The 16,269-nt window shown below is 33.9% G+C and overlaps 1 protein-coding gene across 1 annotated transcript in view; it reads right to left on the bottom strand.

Moving 5' to 3' along the window:
* Positions 1 to 1,597: 1,597 nt before the first annotated feature.
* SEMA3C (semaphorin 3C) overlaps positions 1,598 to 16,269 on the bottom strand; it is a 174,015-nt gene continuing 159,343 nt past the window's right edge. The window contains exons 16-18 of the mRNA XM_046021382.1: positions 9,862 to 9,929; positions 6,337 to 6,467; positions 1,598 to 2,648 (exon numbers count right to left, since the gene is read on the bottom strand). Coding sequence (XP_045877338.1) covers positions 2,238 to 2,648; positions 6,337 to 6,467; positions 9,862 to 9,929 — 610 coding nt within the window. The 3' untranslated portion in view covers positions 1,598 to 2,237. The remainder of the gene's footprint in view (positions 2,649 to 6,336; positions 6,468 to 9,861; positions 9,930 to 16,269) is intronic.

Genomic DNA, 16,269 nt, shown 5'->3' with positions numbered 1-16,269 from the left:
GGGAAAAAAGTGCATTCCTAAGAAATTTTATGTACAATATAAATGGAAAATGCATTAAGTCATTGAAATGTCAAACTACACAAAATAAAACTAATTAACCACCAATATTCAGTATATGTTGACATTATTTTGGAGAAAGAAAATTTTCTTTACATATGGCAGTTATGTTGAAGAAGAATTTCTATGATTTTAAAACAAAAGTAATAAAAGTATATACAATTGAATCATGTTCTAAGGAGAAGGTATTAAATAGCACAAATAAAATTACAAAACTAAACACCCTTATTGTCTATCAGTTTGTGTTTACATGAAGCAAGGGGACCTCTGTAGTTTACTTATCCTCTGACTCTAAAACAATTTTACTTTAAACTCTGTACATAGAACATACTGGCCATAAACAATAAAGATGGTTTTGGCCTTCCATTGACAAACATTTCTATTTGGGCACATAGCAGGCAAAATATTTGTATAATAAACTGCTTTAGAGAATAATTTGGAATCATATACATTTGGAAGATAGCTTTTATTTCTTAGCTTATTTTTGAATGAGCATTATTTATGTTGTATATTTTAACTGCTATGTTTGCCCCCACTGAGGTTGCCTCTTATAATATCATAATTTATCACCACTTAAATAGTAAGTCATATTCTTAGATTCTGATCAATGGTTACATTCATTTTGACAATGATTTTAGTTCTTGAAGTTTTTATGCTATGGTGCTTAAAAAGGTAATAAGTCTACCTTACCTTCTTTGTGGACTGTTAACTACAAATAAAATTTTGTACTGGATTTTTGAATAGGCCTATGATGCAATTCCTATTTGTGCTGGGAAACACAAAAATTTCTTTAAAAGCAAATAAAAGGCAAAAGTTGTGTTTCAAAAGGAAACATAACAGTATAAAGAATTTTTTCATATTTCTCCCATCTAATTGCTATTTGGAATAAAAGGTTCAATAATAATTTTTTCTAATGAAATGACCCAAACATACAATTAGAAGGAAATTATATTATTCATTAGAAAACTTAACACATTTGTATTTATAACCAGTGAACAGAATGCACCAACATTCTTTCAAAAGAAAGTATGTCTATTTTTGTTCATATTCAATTTTTTTTCAGTTCTCCACAAAATGAGCACCTGGCCAGCACACACTAAAGATCATCACTAAAGAACTGGTGACTTAAAAATCATATGATGTTTGAGGTTGGTAAACCAAAAAAATGTGAGAGTTAATTATTGAAATTAATCACTGATGGTAAAAACTAGTCACATTTTTTATAAATAGCTCTTCATAAAACTTTATTTCTTACTTTATTTTCCCCCATTTTGATAGTTTTACCTCTCATATACAAGTTTGATATTTCATCTTTTTCTTCTTATATTGTTTACTTTACCACACAGACTAGAAAATTAGAACAAAAACAGTAATTAAACACTGTAAGATTATATTCTCTGATTCTATAATAACTTAAATAACTTCCAAAAAAAGTGCTTTTGTTTGGAAGATGAGAGCATAAGTATATAAACTTAAATGCTTCACTGACATAACTCTAATCAAAAATGTTTACGGTGAAGGTCATTCATTTTATCTTCTTAAAACTAGGAAACAAAGATCAATAACAGATACCAGTAACTGACCGTTTTTACAATTAAAAAATTAATGTATTTCACTGGAAACATATAAACTGTTCATTTTTCTGTATGAATCACTCATGTTTTGTACAACTTTTAGATGCACTCTTCCTTGACTTGTACCTAGTCTACATTTCTTTTGATGGCTACTCTATCACATATATTTATACAACTTTTACAATGTAAAAGTTGTGAACTTGGCATTTGTTTCCATATATAAAATCACTGACAATTCCAAATCTAAACCCTTAAGGCAAGGAAGGAAGATCACAGGGTTATGGCCATCATTCAATTAAGGGATGTAAGAAATTTAGTTTTATAGCCGCCATATTGATTTGAAGGAAAAGGAAATAAAGATATAAATAAAATCTGGGTTAAGTTAAATATTTATATGCACCATGAGGACCATGACATGTCTAGTGCTAGTCAATATCATACAAGAAAATGCATGCTCATTTCAGTTCATGTAATATTCACTTTAGGAGTGAGTTACACCTTTCTCAGGAATTTCTCATGGGTAAAGCACAAGATTCTTTGCTCAAAATTTGATCATTGAAGACAGACCATTCTTTACTGGACACATAAGCCCCAAGTAAGAGAACATTATGACTCTGGCAACTGATTCCTCCTGTTTCTACTTTTCCGGCTATTGATGAGAGCCTTTAGCTTGCCATAGTCCCCTCTTATCTTCTGGGATTCTTCTTGTTGATGTTGCTGTCGAGTGTCTTTGCAGTACTGATTAATCATCTGCATTTCTGAGTGGCTGAATGCCCCCATGATGTCCTTTGGGTGGAAGGGTAAAGCCCTCACAGAGCTGGCCCAGGTCCAAGGGGACCATTTTTCTGTCACAACAGCCACCATTTCAGAATCTAAAACTTTAAAGTTGATCTTGGCAATGGTCTGCTTGAAACTATTCTCTGTTGCAATGCAGTGATACAGTCCTTGGTCAGAATCTTGAACGGAGCGGATTAGAAGTCCTTGTGAAGTGGCTATGATTCGTTCATTCAGCTTGACCTAAAAGAGAGACTCATCAAAGATCCCAAACCTGACTCTATGTCTTCTAAAAAGATATGAGCAACATATACAGAGTATCGCTGGACTTTCAAATTTGGGGAAAGCATCAAGTACTTATTAGCTTCCTTCTTAGTGAACACAAATTTTTGGTCAGTTCGGTTGCCTCTTTTGCACAAGAGATTTTGTTTCAGGAGCACTGAAGCTATTAAAGGGAGGGTGAAGTTATCACCCATATTACCAAAAATAGCTTCAAGTTCATTCCCTTTGGACAGAAGTAGTTTCGGTATATATAAGCACAGAATTTTGGTTGCATTTGGAGTGTGAATCACAGTCAACTATAAAATAAAATTGACAGAATAATTTAAAATATCTGTTTAGTCCCGGAGTTCTTGCCTTTAATTGCAACAAAAATACTCTCTTATAAGTAAAATCATGGAGCCACAGTTAAATGGTTGAATTTTACCATTTTTCAATGATGAATTTTCTCCTAACTAAAAATGGAAACAACTTATTACTTCACTGAGTAGTAAGACAACCCGAAAAAAAATTATATAAGCAGAGGCAGAGTTTTGAACACTATCAAGGGTTTTTTCCCAATTATCCCAAATTAAAGAATGACTAAAAATAAGCTGAAATGCCATCATCTTCGAAGTCCAAATGGCTTTACTTTCCAAGGAAAGGTAATAAAAAACTATGAGGTTAATATTTAATTACTTTACAAGCTTATCCTGGAAAAACTTTCCTGTGCTAGATATTAGTGAAATGTATGCAATCTTTCTTTCTTAAAGTTCCAGCTATAGTATTGTCAATGAACAGACTAAAAAGCTAAGTGGTAAGAAGTTACTTGACACGGGGACTCTGGATTGCTCTTTCACGGGGCGGTGGCGGGGGGTAGGGTGGGTGGAGGGATGGATCCAAATCAAAATAAAGGAATGTTTTTCTAAATGGTTAATTTTTGTGTAAATATGTATTTAATTATTAATGAAATAAAAATCAAAGATAGATTGTTTTAGTTAAAAAGTAATGCTCTTCTCCAGAAAAAAGCACAAAAGGGCAAAGTATAATATTGAAACAAGATAATAGAACAGATCTAGAAAAGGGAGATCAGAAGAAAGGACTGAAATATATAAAGCAAAGTTTTGATGTTAATTTAATTTTTAAAGTTTAAAGGTGTCTCAAAATAGTTTCAATCATGTAGAAATGCACTTAGAAACAAAAGGAAAGGAAGACTTTTCTATGTGTGCAAAATTTGGAAAAAATTTGGAGGCAAATTTTATTAATTTATATAACATGTTTTTGACACAGAAATTTCATTTCTAGGAATTCATACAGAAGATATACTCACAAGTGTGCAAATATTCATTTACATGATTTTTTATAAGAAGAAAATTAACCTTAAGTAGTAGATAGCTTTAAAGAAACAGATATCTTCATATAGTAGAACAGTATGTAGCCAAGAAAAGTAAGTTAGCTCCAAATGTAGTGATATTAAAGAGTGTGTGTGTGTGTGTGTGTGTGTGTGTGTGTTTGTGTGTGTGTGTGTGTACATCAGAGAGACAGAGAGAGAAAGACAAAAATAGGAACATGATGGGGAATATTTTGAGGAATACATTATGACTGAATATATAATTCTTAGTAGCTTCATACTCTAGAAGTATGAATAAAAATTGAAGTGGAGGTAAGGAGATCTTTCAGTTTTCACTTTATGCTATTCAATATGAACTATTTACATTTTTGTCCATGAGCTTTTATGATTTGTCTTCAATATTTATATATCATTAATATAAGATATAAGCATGTGTTTGCCTAAACTACTGATAACAAATCAGGATAAATTTAATAATATAGTAACACTTCGTTCAACTAAATTAAGAATGAGTGGAATTGTGCTCTGTAATTCTGGATATAATAGATTTGCATAATTATAGTTAATTTTTTCATCATCTTACAGCATTCTTATATTTTTGAGACTAGAAGAAAAAGCAAGATAGTAATAATGGAGTCTACATTCTTGAGCATTCTGAAATAAAACATTAGAAATATCGCAAAGGAGACTCAGCCATTAAATCTATAACTCATTCCATTTTTAATTTATTAATTTCTGTGGCATGTATTCAAGCTTGCATGTATTCCTTTTCTTTAATTTAAATAGAAATTTTATTCACTTATTGCATGTTATTCTATTTTAAGTTTTTACTGAATTAAAGAAAAATATTTTATTCATGTTAGGTAATCCCCATTTGAGTTTTAGATTTCCAGTTCACATATGAACACACAGAACTTCTTAGGAAGGACCGTTTATGACCCTGTGACATGCTCTGGCCTAAGAACTTCATTTCTGTGTGGTAATCATCATCACACAGTATGACTTCTACTCTAGGTTACTTAGTAAGGCAAGTAGTATTACCATTTGCATCCATTCAAAAGAATTTAAAATTAATTAGGCTGTAGAAATTTCAAGGTTTCTTTGATGACAGACTTTTATGGCAAAGAAAAGAGATCTTAAATAAACAATTTTTTTATTAATAAAAATGTTCAAAAAGATTTGATTAGTATCATGGGGCAAGAAGGAACTCCGAAGTTCAACTAGCTCCTCTCGCCTCCAGATGGTTACATCTCTTACGCAAGTGGACATCAGCCTATGGTTAACTAGTCTGGTGACCGGGGACACAACAATTTCCTAAACAGCTCATATTGTCTTCGGACAGGCAGGTCTGAGTTGTAAAGTATTTTCTCATATGGAGCCAACATGTCTTTCAGTAACTGTGATGCAAGTGTCTGTGTTATATAGCTTGGGATTGTATCCATTCTGAATATCTCCAATTAACTTAATACTTAGTACCCAAACTACCCACAACAGAAGGATACACCCAAATGCAGAAGGCTCCATTTTCTCCTTCACTCTATCAGGTTTTATGACACTGCTAATAGTATTACATTTTAGACTACCCTAAGCCTTTATATACATACATATTTTTCTTCTCCCTCTCATTTGTCAGCACATGAGATCAATATTATGGAGCTCATTATTTATAATATTTCACCCTAAGCGGTTTTACAATGCTTCCCTTTTAAAACAGCTCTTTCTGATCAGTGAAAGGTTAATGTCAATGTCCTTTTCTTTGAAAAACTGTTTTTCCATATCACTAAATAAAGGCAACGGTCCCATAAACAATGATTCCCTGTATTACCAAACCAAAACCCTAGAGTCGTGGATAATAAAGCAAGGGAAACAGATTACCACATAGCAGAAAAATGCTCCTTACCATAAAAGTTATGGTTTAGTGTAATTTCTTACGGAGGAAAAACTGAACTTTTTTTAAAGCCCCCTTTTATCTTGTGAATCACACAAAGGTGCTGCTGTGTGAGAACTTGGCGTCTGGTTTTGCACACATCTTGTTTCTTTTACGAATGCTTCCTCATATCAATTCCCCTGTCTTGAGTGTCCAAGCTCTTGTTTCAATCACCATATTATAGAGGTGAACAGGCAGCAAGGATTTCTAATTAATTCATCATCTCTTCAGACAAAGGATTTCAAAGGAAGTGGCACCTGTCATCCCAAAGACATAAAAGGATGTTCATATGCCTTTTTTTTGTTGTTGTTTGTTTGATCTGAACCTCACCGAGGGATGGTGATCGAACATCTTTCCGAAGCCCTGACTGATTGCTGCTGTGGTGTGTTACTCACCTCTTTCCTCCTGTCTTTGTCTTTCTGTAACAGCCATTTGATCGATGCCTGTGGAGACTTCGGGGCACACTCAAGGAAAGTGGTGTTATTTTTCACTCCATACTGAACAATTTCAGCTGCATTTCTATATGCTGAAAAGCAAAAATGAGAGAGAGAAGAGAATTCAGAACATATACTCCTATATGTTTATTGCTCTATAAAATTGTCACTACCTATAAAGTACCCAAAAGGCAATCTTTAGTCATTTAACAAGCAGACTACTACACATTGTTTACCTGTTGTGTTTAACCTAAAGGGAAGGAGAGAAAGACATAAGGGAACCAATTTTTATTCAAGAAGTACTCTAAAGTAAGGAATGTCCTTAATGTCACTTTGAACATTTAATTATTTCAGTATCTTTACGAGTTAGGTTTTCTCAGTGTTTCAGAGTTGAGCAAACTGATGCTGTGAATTATTAGGAAACACATCCTACTTGAAGAGTTAGTAAGTGTCAGGCATTATTAAAGCCAGGTTCATCCATACTCAGTGGAATATAGATGGAATTCAGAAGCATCAGGAAAAGTCAGAAAGCCAAGTGTGGCTGCAGTGGGACGTTGTGGTTGAGAACACAGTCTTTGCAATCAGAGGTATGGGAGGTAAAATTCTGATTTCACTAAGACTGACTGTGTAGCCTTCAACAACTTACTTGACCCTTCTGTGTCTCAGTTTTACTTGGCTCTAAAACATGGATTATGTTTTCATATAGGTTCTGCACTGAAATTCTTAATTCAGGAAGACCATGTAGTAAAATCATGTGGCAGCTTAGACATGAATAGCATCTTCATTCATAAAATGGTGATAATAATAGACCTTACTTTGGTATAGTGTCTTGAGCATTAATTGTGACAATCCATAAAAAAAGCACTTAACTCAGATTCTAACACAAAGCCAACATCCATGTTTGTTCATCATTAACCCCACTGACAGTTGTACCACTGTACCACTGTAACTACTACTATTAGAACTGGCACACATATTTATAAAATACTCAGTTAATAGAGAATGGTAACTTGGATTTATTCCCTCAATTAGATGTATAGAACCACTTAGCAAAACATGTCAGAATTTTCTCCTTATAGTTCGTGTAGCTAGTAATAAGAATATCAGTCTTTACTAAAGAAAGGCCCAGACTCAAAAATATTAGCAGTAGGAGTTTTGGTGTTAATTGTTAGCAACAGTGGGTCTATAGCACCTCAGTGAGCCAAGAGAGCTCTGCCTGAAGAAATTTCCCTGGTGGGGTTCAGGTGGAGGGGAGAAGGTTAGTGGGGAAAGTATAATACCGTGGGATCTTCATGTTGGGATGGGAAGAAATGGGTTAGAGTGATCATAAGACACAGGCAGGACTGTCAGAACTGACAGAATTAACTGAAGTGTAATTGAAATACAGTATCCTATTCAGGTGTATATCCTGATTCGATATCTTTACACATTACAAAATGATTCCCGTAACTCTAGTTACCATCTGTCCTCACACGAAGTTATTACATATTACTAACTGCATATTCCCTATACCGTATATAACATCCTCAAGACCTAATTTATAACTGGAATTTTGTACCTCTTACTCATCTTTACCTGTTTTACCCCCCTGAACCTCTCCTCCCTCTGGTAACCAATAATTTCTTATATTTTGGAGTCTGTCTCTGTTTGGTTTTCTAGATTCCACATGTAAGTATAATCATATGGAATTTGTTTTTGTTTGACTTATTTCACTCAGGATAATACACTCTAGTTCCATCCATGTGGTTACAAATGCCAGGTTTTTATCTTTTACAGCTGAGAAATATTCCTGTGTGTTTATGTAATACTCCTCATTTTCTTTATTCATTATCAGTGGACACTTAGGTTGCTCAGTCACTTACTTCTTAGGAACACTTAGGTTGTCAGAAGTATTGGAATGATTATTAATTGTAAAACCAAGGCACTGGTACACCCATATTCAAAGCAGGGTTATTTATAATAGTCCAAAGTGGAAGCAATCCAAGCATCTAGTGATAAACGAATAAACAAAATGTGATCTATACATACAAAAAAATTTGTTTCCATTTTCAACAGAGAAGAAATCCTGACACGTTACAACTTGAACCCCGAAGAAAAAGTGAAATAAGCAGTTACAAAAGGTTAAATATTGTGTGATTCCGCTTATAAGAGGTATTTATAAGAGTCAAATTCATAAAGATGGAAAGTAGAATGGTGGTTTCCAGAGGCTGGTGAAGAAGGAAGTTCGTATTTAATGGGTATAGAGTTTCACTTGGGAAGGATGAAAAAGTTCTAGAGATGGATATGGTGCTGGTTGCACAACATTGTGAATGTATTTAATGACACAGAACTGTACACTTCCAAATGGTAAATTTTTTAAAAAAAATTAAATTTTCATTTAAATTTTTTAAGAAGCAACTTTTTTCTTAAGAGAGAAGACAACAGCTTTGTTTCTTCAGAAAAAAAAAATAATAGCTTGGAAAATCTGTAACTGATATCTATGTGAAATTCCTAACCAACTAACATACCCAAGGTCCGTGTATTCACAGACCTCTGTTTTTCCCACTATACATACAAATACGTTTAATTTTTAATTTCCATATGAACACCAAGAATCTTCATAATCTTTCATTAAAACAGAAGAAGTGAATACCCCAAAGATATAGATGTAGTGAAAAGAAGAGCCATCTGTACCCCAATATTTATTGCAGCAATGGCCACGGTCACCAAACTGTGGAAAGAACCAAGATGCCCTTCAACGGATGAATGGATAAGGAAGATGTGGTCCATATACACGATGGAGTACTATGCCTCCATCAGAAAGGACGAATACCCAACTTTTGTAGCAACATGGACGGGACTGGAAGAGATTATGCTGAGCGAAATAAGTCAAGCAGAGAGAGTCAAGTATCATATGGTCTCACTTATTTGTGGAGCATAACAAAGAACATGGTGGACATGGGGAGATGGAGAGGAGAAGGGAGTTGAGGGAAACTGGAAGGGGAGATGAACCATGAGAGACTATGGACTCTGAAAAACAACCAGAGGGTTTTGAAGGGGCAGGGAGTGGGGGTGGGAGGTTGAGGAACCAGGTGGTGGGTAATAGGGAGGGCACGTACAGCATGGAGCACTGGGTGTGGTGCAAAAACAATGAACACTGTTACGCTGAAAATAAACAAAACAAAACAAACAAACAAACAGAAGAAGTGAATTATAATGAGGCTTCCCTCCCTGAAATGTGACCTGGAGCATTGTGACTCATTACCAAGTTTGACCCTTGCTCAGTTTTTTTTTTTTTTTTAAAGATTTTATTTATTTATTTGATAGATAGAGATCACAAGTAGGCAGAGAGGCAGGCAGAGAGGAGGAGGAAGCAGGCTCCCTGCTGAGCAGAGAGCCCGATGTGGGGCTTGATCCCAGGACCCTAGGACCATGACCTGAGCCGAAAGCAGAGGCTTTAATCCACTGAGCCACCCAGGCGCCCCGACCCTTGCTCAGTTTTAATACCTTTTAGATTAAATCCTCTGCACTGAGTCAATGGATTTCCATGTCTCACATCTTGTCTTCGGCTCCTCCTATAAGTGCAAAGACATACGTAAAACTGACTTAGAATTAACATTGCCAATTATACCACATTTAAAAGATTGATTTTTTAATTTCACAGTCTTTTAATTGCCCAAGCTTTCATAAGGAGAAGAGGTCTGGTTATCTGGCACAACTATCTGACATTTCTTTCACCACCTTCATGATAGGATTGGTACTTCACTTTGTTTTCATTCTGAATTAATTCCGTCCCTCCCTATCTACTATTGGTGATAGAATGGCTATGAAATCCTTATTATGTGCATTTCCTGGGTAAATGCTAGATTCTAAATGAATAGTATAAATTTTAGTTTAGAGACATTCATCAAAAATTTTCCAAGATGAAAACTTCTAGAGTATAAACTCACTGGCATCTTCTTTCTTATAATTTTGCTTTTAAATAAACATGGCTTTCTTATAAAAGTCAACATTTCCTAACACTTTCCTGTTATATTAAAACTTTCCTGAAACAGGTGATAGAGAGATAGAACATAGACATTTAATAAAGTTAAGCAAAATTGTTCATTTACTAGAATAAGAATTTTCCTTCAACTTTTTACTTTGAAAAACATCAAGCCTACCGAAGAGTAGATGTATGAGTACACTAAATACTCACATATTTAGATTCATGATTGTCATATTTTGCCACATTTATTTTTTCTCTCACATGCAAGTTTTGTTTTGTTTTTTTTTAAAGATCTTATTTATTTGACAGAAAGAGAGTGATCACAAGTAGGCAGAGAGGCACGCAGAAAGAGAAGGAAACAGGCTCCCTGATGAGCAGAGAGCCTTATGTGGGGCTCGATCCCAGGACCCTGAGATCATGACCTGAGCTGAAGGCAGAGAACTTAACCCATTAAGCCACCCAGGCGCCCCTCACATGCAAGTTTTATGTTGTATATATACTTTATGCACATATATGAAAATCTTTAGAAAATAAATTGCAGACATAATAATGCTTCATTCCTCAATGCTTCAGCATGAATCTTCTAATTTCCCTACATAACAACAGTATCATTATCATGCTAAATATATGAATATTCCATAATATCATATAATATATATTTTATGTTAAAATTTCCTTAATTGTATTCAAAACATCCCTTATGGATTTTTTAGAGTTTAGTCAGGGGGTGCCTGGGTGGCTCATTAAGCGTCTGCCTTCAGCTCAGGTCCTGATCCCAGGGTCCTGGGATCGAGCCCCACATCCGGCTCCCAGATCGGTGGGAAGCCTCTTTCTCCCTCTCCCATTCCCTCTGCTTGTGTTCCCTCTCTCTCTGTGTCTCTGTCAGATAAATAAATAAAATCTTTAAAAAAAAAAATTTAGTCAGGACCAAAGTTCACTCATTGTGTTTTAATTATTATGTATCATCAACTTAAGCATTTCAAAATTTACATTCTTAATAAGTTGGCCATTATTTAAATCAATGTTTTAAATTATTTGAATACTAATTAATTTCCTGAGTCTTAGATTCAAAATATTCATATTCAAAATATGTATTTTTGTATATATACATTTTGTATATACAATATATACATTGCATTGAATATACAATTGAAACATATATATGAGTTTCAATTGTATCACACAGTGAAACAAATCAAAATAAAGCAACTGAAATTCTCTTAGCAATAAATCATGGATATGAAGATCATTATAAGAGAGAAAAAGTGAGCTCTCTGGGTGGTTTAGTTGGTTGAGGGTCTGACCCTTGGTTTTAGTTCAGGTCACAGTTCCTAGTGGTGAGATCAATCCCTGAGGCAGGCTCCACACACAGTGCAGAGTCTATTTCAAATTCTCTCTCCCTCTCCCCCCAAGTCCTGAACGTGCTTTCTTTCTAAGTAAATAAAAGTCTTTAACGAGAGGGAGAGAAAGAGAGAAAAGGAAAAGATCTACTCTTTAAATATCGGGAATATAGAGATACATTGATTGTTTACTATCAAGGCTTTGAAGTATATATAAATGAGCATATTACTTAATTGGATCATCTGTTAAGTCTCAACATTTTTACCCTTAGAGATAAATTATAACATTCAATGAGAAGGGCAGAAATATTAAAATATCACAAAGCTTATCAAATTTACAAAGTGAAACTAATCTCAAAGTCATCAATAGTGAAAAAGATCATTTTAAGGTTACAACAAATAATAGTTTGTGTATTCAATGGTTCATGTAAATCTCTCTATGGAAACACAGGTATATAATTTTGTGTCATATATATAGATAGATATATAGATATCTATATCTATATATATCTGTATCTATAGATATATCTATATAATCCATATATATCTATATATAGATATAGATATATAGATATATCTATAGACACAGATATATATAGATAGATATATAGATATCTATATCTATATATCTATCTATATATAGATACAGATATATACAGAGATATATAGATATATAGATATAGATATCTATATATATCTATATATCTTTTAGATATCTATATATCTATATATATATAGATTTTATTTATTTATTTGAGGGAGAAAGAGAGAGCACGCCTGCACAGATGGGGGAGGGGCAGAGGGAGAGGGAGAAGCCGACTCCCTGCTGAGCAGGGAGCCTGACATGGGCCTCAATCCCTGCTCAAACCTGAGCGGAAGGCAGATGCTTAACTTACTGAGACACCCAGGCACCCCTCAATTTTATATTTCTAAACAACCACACACACATAAACTAGTGGCAGTCACTCTTGTTTCAGGAAATACAATTAATGCTTTACTCTAGAATAGCTCCTATATCCCTATATCACCTTTTCACCGCATTGCCTTTGCCATATTTCCAAGCCACAGCGTTATTTACTACCAATCAACTTGTGAGTACACGATATTATATGAGCGCCATGTGAGAGTTCTTATGGCTGAGCTAGTCATTTTCAGCCATCTAGAGAAGCACTATCACTCACAGTAGTTAAACTGATTGTCCTGTGACCAGTACTATGTTATGGTTTGCATAGTTGGGGAACACAAATTTATGGGATCACATAGCTTCCAGACAGTCTGTACAGAAAAAAATTATTATGGCTTGGCCTAAATGATGAGATCAGCAAGACAGCTATCTGACATTTTTTATATTTGTAGATTCCCTTTAGAATAGTCATATAGCATTGCAAAAGCTGGTAGGCAGAGTAATATTATATGTGAATGTAGGTTTGGGATTTGAGCTCAAGTTACCAATGTTTTCTTCTTTATAGTATAATCCTTCAGATAAACAATGAAATCATTTTGTTCTTGTATGTAAAACAGATATTTACTTGAAGATTGAACTGATTATCCTGTCTTAGAATAAAATTTTTAAGTGCATGTCTGAATCCAGAATAAATAACAGTTGAGATTAAATTGCAATGTTTGGTACAAATGCATAAATATTTATGATACTTTAGAATTAAAAGGAAAATTGCTTGTATTATTTACCATAAGCAAACTTTAAAAAAAAGAGAAACTACAGAGCCAATGATATTTAACAACTTTATATGAAAAATATCATTGGCTCTGTAGTTTCTATATCTTAACAACTTTATATGAAAATACATACTCCACTGATTTCCAAGTATCACTGCAATTCTTATTCCATACAAAGGACACCTTTCTGATTTTCATTCCTATGAACTCCTCCATATAATCTCTGTATTCCAGATAGGTAGACAGCTCAATCGAAATAAAATAGGTATGTTAACACTATTAAAGAAAATTAGTATGGAAAATACAAGTGATCATTTTTATTATTATTATATAATCACTTAAAAATATATATGAGAATTTAGGAAATGGTTAATTCAGCAAACATGTTTTGCATTCACTATATGTTTAGTTTTAAAATAATTTTGAGAAGTTAAATAGTGTAGATACTTGTAATGAAACTTTCATTGTGCTAGCCAAAGATGGGTGTGAGTAGGCCAAGGAATAAGATTATAGAAAGATGAAAAGATAGAATGATAGAGATTTTTCAGCTTTTAATTATAGAATTAAGACACTGCTAGAGATTCGGATAGCTCTTTAAATGATTACTACCTTCTCTTTCAACCCATAATACTTTTTCCCTCCTGCTTATACCTTATTAAATTGAGAAATAATTGACATATAACATTATATTAGTTTCAGGTGTACACCAAATCATGTTGTATATCTGAAACTAATATAATGTTATGTCAATTATTTCTCCATTTAAAAAAGTATATATATATATATATATATATATATATATATATAAAATATATGATTGATATATAGTGAAATGACCACAATAAGTCTAGATATCATCTGTTCTCATAGGTAGTCACAAAATTCTTTTCCTTGCAGGGAGTACTTTTAAGATGTACTCTATTATCAACTTTCAAACAGGCAATACAGTATTATTAACTAGAGTTACCATGCTGTACATTACATGTCCATGACTTATTTTATAACTGGAAGTTTGTGCCTTTTGACCCCCTTTGCTCATTTTTCCTATCCCCTACCCCATCTTTGAGAACCACAAATCTGTTCTCTATCTCCATGAGCTTGGTTTTTGTTTTTTTTTTTCAAAATTCCATATATAAGTGAGATCATACACTATATGTCTTTCTCTGAATTATTTCACTTACCATATGGCTTCAAGGTCCATCCATTTCACAAATGGCAAGGCTGCATTCTGTTTTATGGCAAAGTAGTATTCGTGTGTGTGTGTGTGTGTATGTGTGTTTAGATCTTTACTCATTCATCTATTGAAGGACACTTAGGTTGTTTCCATGCCTTGACTATTGAGAACAATGCTGCAGTGAACATGGTGGTGCATCTATCTTTTCAAATTATTGTTTTTGTTTTCTTCAGATAAATATCCAGAAGTAAAATTGCTGGATCATATGGGAGTTCTATATTTAATTTTTCGAGGAAACATCATTCTGTTTTTCATATTGCTTGCACCAATTAAGATTCCCACCAAAACTTTTTTCCACATCCTCTCTAATACTTGTTATTTATTTATTTATTTTTAATAATACCCATTCTGACAGATGTGAGATGAGAACTTGTGGCTTTCATTTGCATTTCCCTGATGATTAGTGACATTGAGCATCTTTTCACAACATGCTGGCAATCTGTATGTCTTTCTTTCTTGGAAAAATGCCTATTCAGATCTGCTTACTTTTTTAATCAGATTGCTTATCTTCTCAATACTCAGTTGTATGAGTTCTTTATATACTTGGATATTAACCCCTTATTAGGTCTATAGTTTGCAAATATTTTCTCTCATTCAGCAGGTTGCCTTTTCATTTGGTTGGTGATGTCCTTTCCTGTGTAGAAGTTTTTTGGTTTGACATAATCCCACTTGGTTATTTTCTCTTTTGTTGTCTTTGCTTTGGAATCATATCTAAAAGCTCTTCATGACCTATACCAAGGAGTTTCAGCCTATGTTTTCTTCTAGGAGTTTTATGGTTTCAGGTCTTACATTCAAGTCCTTAAATGATTTTGAGCTAAGTTTAGTCTATAATGTAAGATAGTAGTCTAGTTTCATTATTTTGCATTTGGTCGCTCAGTTTTCCCAGCACAATTTATTGAAGAGACTGTCTTTCCCCATTGTATATTCTTGCCTTTTTTGTTGTAAATTAATTAACCATATAAGTATGGATTTATTGCTGGGCTCTCTCATCTGCTCTGTGGATCTTTGTGTGTTTTTTATGACAATAGCATACTGTTTTGTTTATTACAGCTTTGTAATATAGTTGGAAGTCAAGGTGTACGATGCCTCCAGCTATGTTCTTTCTCAATATTGCTTTGGGTATTCGGAGTCTTTCATGACTCCATACAAATACCAGGACTGTTCTAATCCAATGAAAAATGCTAATGGGGGTGCCTGGGTGGCTCAGTGGGTTAAACCTCTGCCTTCGGCTCAGGTCATGATCCCAGGGTCCTGGGATCGAGCCCTGCATCGGGCTCTCTGCACAGCAGGGAGCCTGCTTCCTCCTCTCTCTCTCTCTCTCTCTCTGCCTGCTTGTGATTTCTGTCAAATAAATAAATAAAATATAAAAAAAAAGAAAAATGCTAATGGAGTTTTCATAGGGATTGTATTGAATCTGCAGATTCCTTTGGGTAGTATGGCCATTTTAATAATATTCATTCTACTCCTCCATGAATGTCAATTATCTTTCCATTTATTTGTGTCTTCAATTTCTTTCATCAATGTCTTATAGTTCCGTGTAGGGGTCTTTTACCTCCTTGGTTAAATTTATTTCTAGGTATTTTATTCTTTTGATGCAATTGTAAATGGGATTGTTTTCTTAAATTCTCTTTGTGATAGCTCATTAGTCATGTATAGATTTTTGTTTGTTGATTTTG

Source organism: Meles meles, chromosome 10, assembly GCF_922984935.1.
Source record: "Meles meles chromosome 10, mMelMel3.1 paternal haplotype, whole genome shotgun sequence".
Classification (NCBI taxonomy): domain Eukaryota; kingdom Metazoa; phylum Chordata; class Mammalia; order Carnivora; family Mustelidae; genus Meles; species Meles meles.
The sequence above is the reverse complement of the archived record's forward strand: the minus strand, read 5'-3'. Positions and strand labels throughout refer to the sequence as shown.